The 2019-nt window shown below is 48.6% G+C and overlaps 1 protein-coding gene across 1 annotated transcript in view; it reads left to right on the forward strand.

The window, feature by feature from the left end:
- Window positions 1-146: 146 nt before the first annotated feature.
- The window catches only part of SARC_00955 (hypothetical protein), a gene marked incomplete at both ends in the record, with an annotated part of 4076 nt that continues 2203 nt past the window's right edge, over window positions 147-2019 (forward strand). Inside the window, 2 exons of the mRNA XM_014305337.1 lie at window positions 147-435; window positions 692-1218. Of these exons, the coding sequence (XP_014160812.1) occupies window positions 147-435; window positions 692-1218 (816 nt within the window). The remainder of the gene's footprint in view (window positions 436-691; window positions 1219-2019) is intronic.

Consider the following 2019-nt stretch of genomic DNA (forward strand, 5'->3'; position numbering starts at 1 on the left):
TATGCATGTATGTATGTATGTATGTATGCATGCATGCATGCATGTATATATATATATATATATATATATATATTCAATAGAATGTGTATGTGACATGTCATATTAATGGTGTATGTAATTCTGTGTTTTTTGATACTATTTACATGATGACCTATCTTCGTATTCATCATTTCTCTGGCGCAAATTTCAGGCACACGAATGCTAGCACCGAGTCTTCCGGGGTGTTCCGGGTTCTAGCGCAGTCGTCTGGCAGCAATTGCACTGACCTGTTGGATGAGAGTGATCTGGGTTTGCTGTGGGCCGATCAGGAGTGGCACTTTGTGGCCATGTCGTATGACTACGCACGTGGGTTGGTGAGCGTGTACATGGACGATAGACAACATTACAGCTGCGACGATCAAGCTAATGCACCCATTGTAGACACACTCAAACGAGGTAAGCGCAAATACTTGTGTAACGCCTACACCAAACCCTAGACGCACCAAACCCTAAACACACCAAACCCTAAACATTTCAAATCCTAAACACACCAGACCCTAAACATCCAAACCTTAAACATTCTAAACCCGAAGCACAAAACCCTAAGAACACCAAATCCTAAACACGCCAGACCCTAAACGCACCAAACCCTAAACATCCAAACCTTAAACATTCCAAACCATAAACGCACCAAACCCTATACGCCCTGCAGAGGATCCGTACGACGACCCGTACATCATGGTAGGCAACAGCGACAAGCCATCGGACACAGCGTACACCACCGCAGCAGTGGACGGCGCCTTCAACGGGTCCATGGACGACATCCGCTTCTACACTGTGCCGTTGACTGAGGCGCAGATCGATCGGGTGCGCCGCAACTCACCCGCTCAGCCACCCACCGACATCGCAGACTCGCTGTATGCGTGGTTCAACTTTGCCACAGGCGCACACACAGGCGATGTACAACCCGTGCACAACCACGGTATCCGCATCACCACAGGCCAGGGCATCAACGTCTACAAGCCTAGGTTTGTGGTGTCGGATGCACCTATCCCTGGGCTTCTGCAGGAGACAACACAGACGGAAACAGAGACAGAGACGGAATCAGAGACGCAAGAGAACGAGGGAGAGAGTGCAGTGGTCCTTGTGCAGAGACGACAGGCGGTGGATGAGGGCGCACCCACGGCCATGCGAGTAGTCAACGGAGGCCAGGGCATGACCGTAGAGTTTAAAATCAAGGTATGGGGATGTGTGTGTACGCACACACGCACAGTAGTAGGCATGACCATAGAGTCGACAATCAAGGTATGGGGATGTGTGTGTACGCACACAGGCACAGTAATAGACATGACCATAGAGTTTACAATCAAGGAATGGGGATGTGTGTACTCACACATGCACAGTATTAGGCTTGACCATAGAGTTGACAATCAAGGTATGGGGATGTGTGTGTACGCGCACACGCACAGTAGTAGGCATGGCCATAGAGTCGACAATCAAGGTATGGGGATGTGTGTGTACGCACACATGCACAGTAGTAGACATGACCATAGAGTTTACAATCAAGGAATGGGGATGTGTGTACTCACACATGCACAATATTAGGCTTGACCATAGAGTTGACAATCAAGGTATGGGGATGTGTGTGTACGCGCACACGCACAGTAGTAGGCATGACCATAGAGTTGACAATCAAGGTATGGGGATGTGTGTACTCGCACATGCACAGTAGTAGGCATGACCATAGAGTTGACAATCAAGGCATGGGGATGTGTGTGTACGCGCACACGCACAATAGTAGGCATGACCAAAGGGTTGACAATCAAGGTATGGGGATGTGTGTGTACGCACACCTGCACAGTAGTAGACATGACCAGTAGTAGACATGACCATAGAGTTTACAATCAAGGAATGGGGATGTGTGTACTCACACATGCACAGTAGTAGGCTTAACCATAGAGTTGACAATCAAGGTATGGGGATGTGTGTGTACGTGCACACGCACAGGAGTAGACATGACCATAGAGTTGATAATCAAGG

The sequence above is a fragment of the Sphaeroforma arctica genome (assembly GCF_001186125.1).
Source record: "Sphaeroforma arctica JP610 unplaced genomic scaffold supercont1.34, whole genome shotgun sequence".
In the NCBI taxonomy this organism is placed as follows: Eukaryota; class Ichthyosporea; order Ichthyophonida; genus Sphaeroforma; species Sphaeroforma arctica.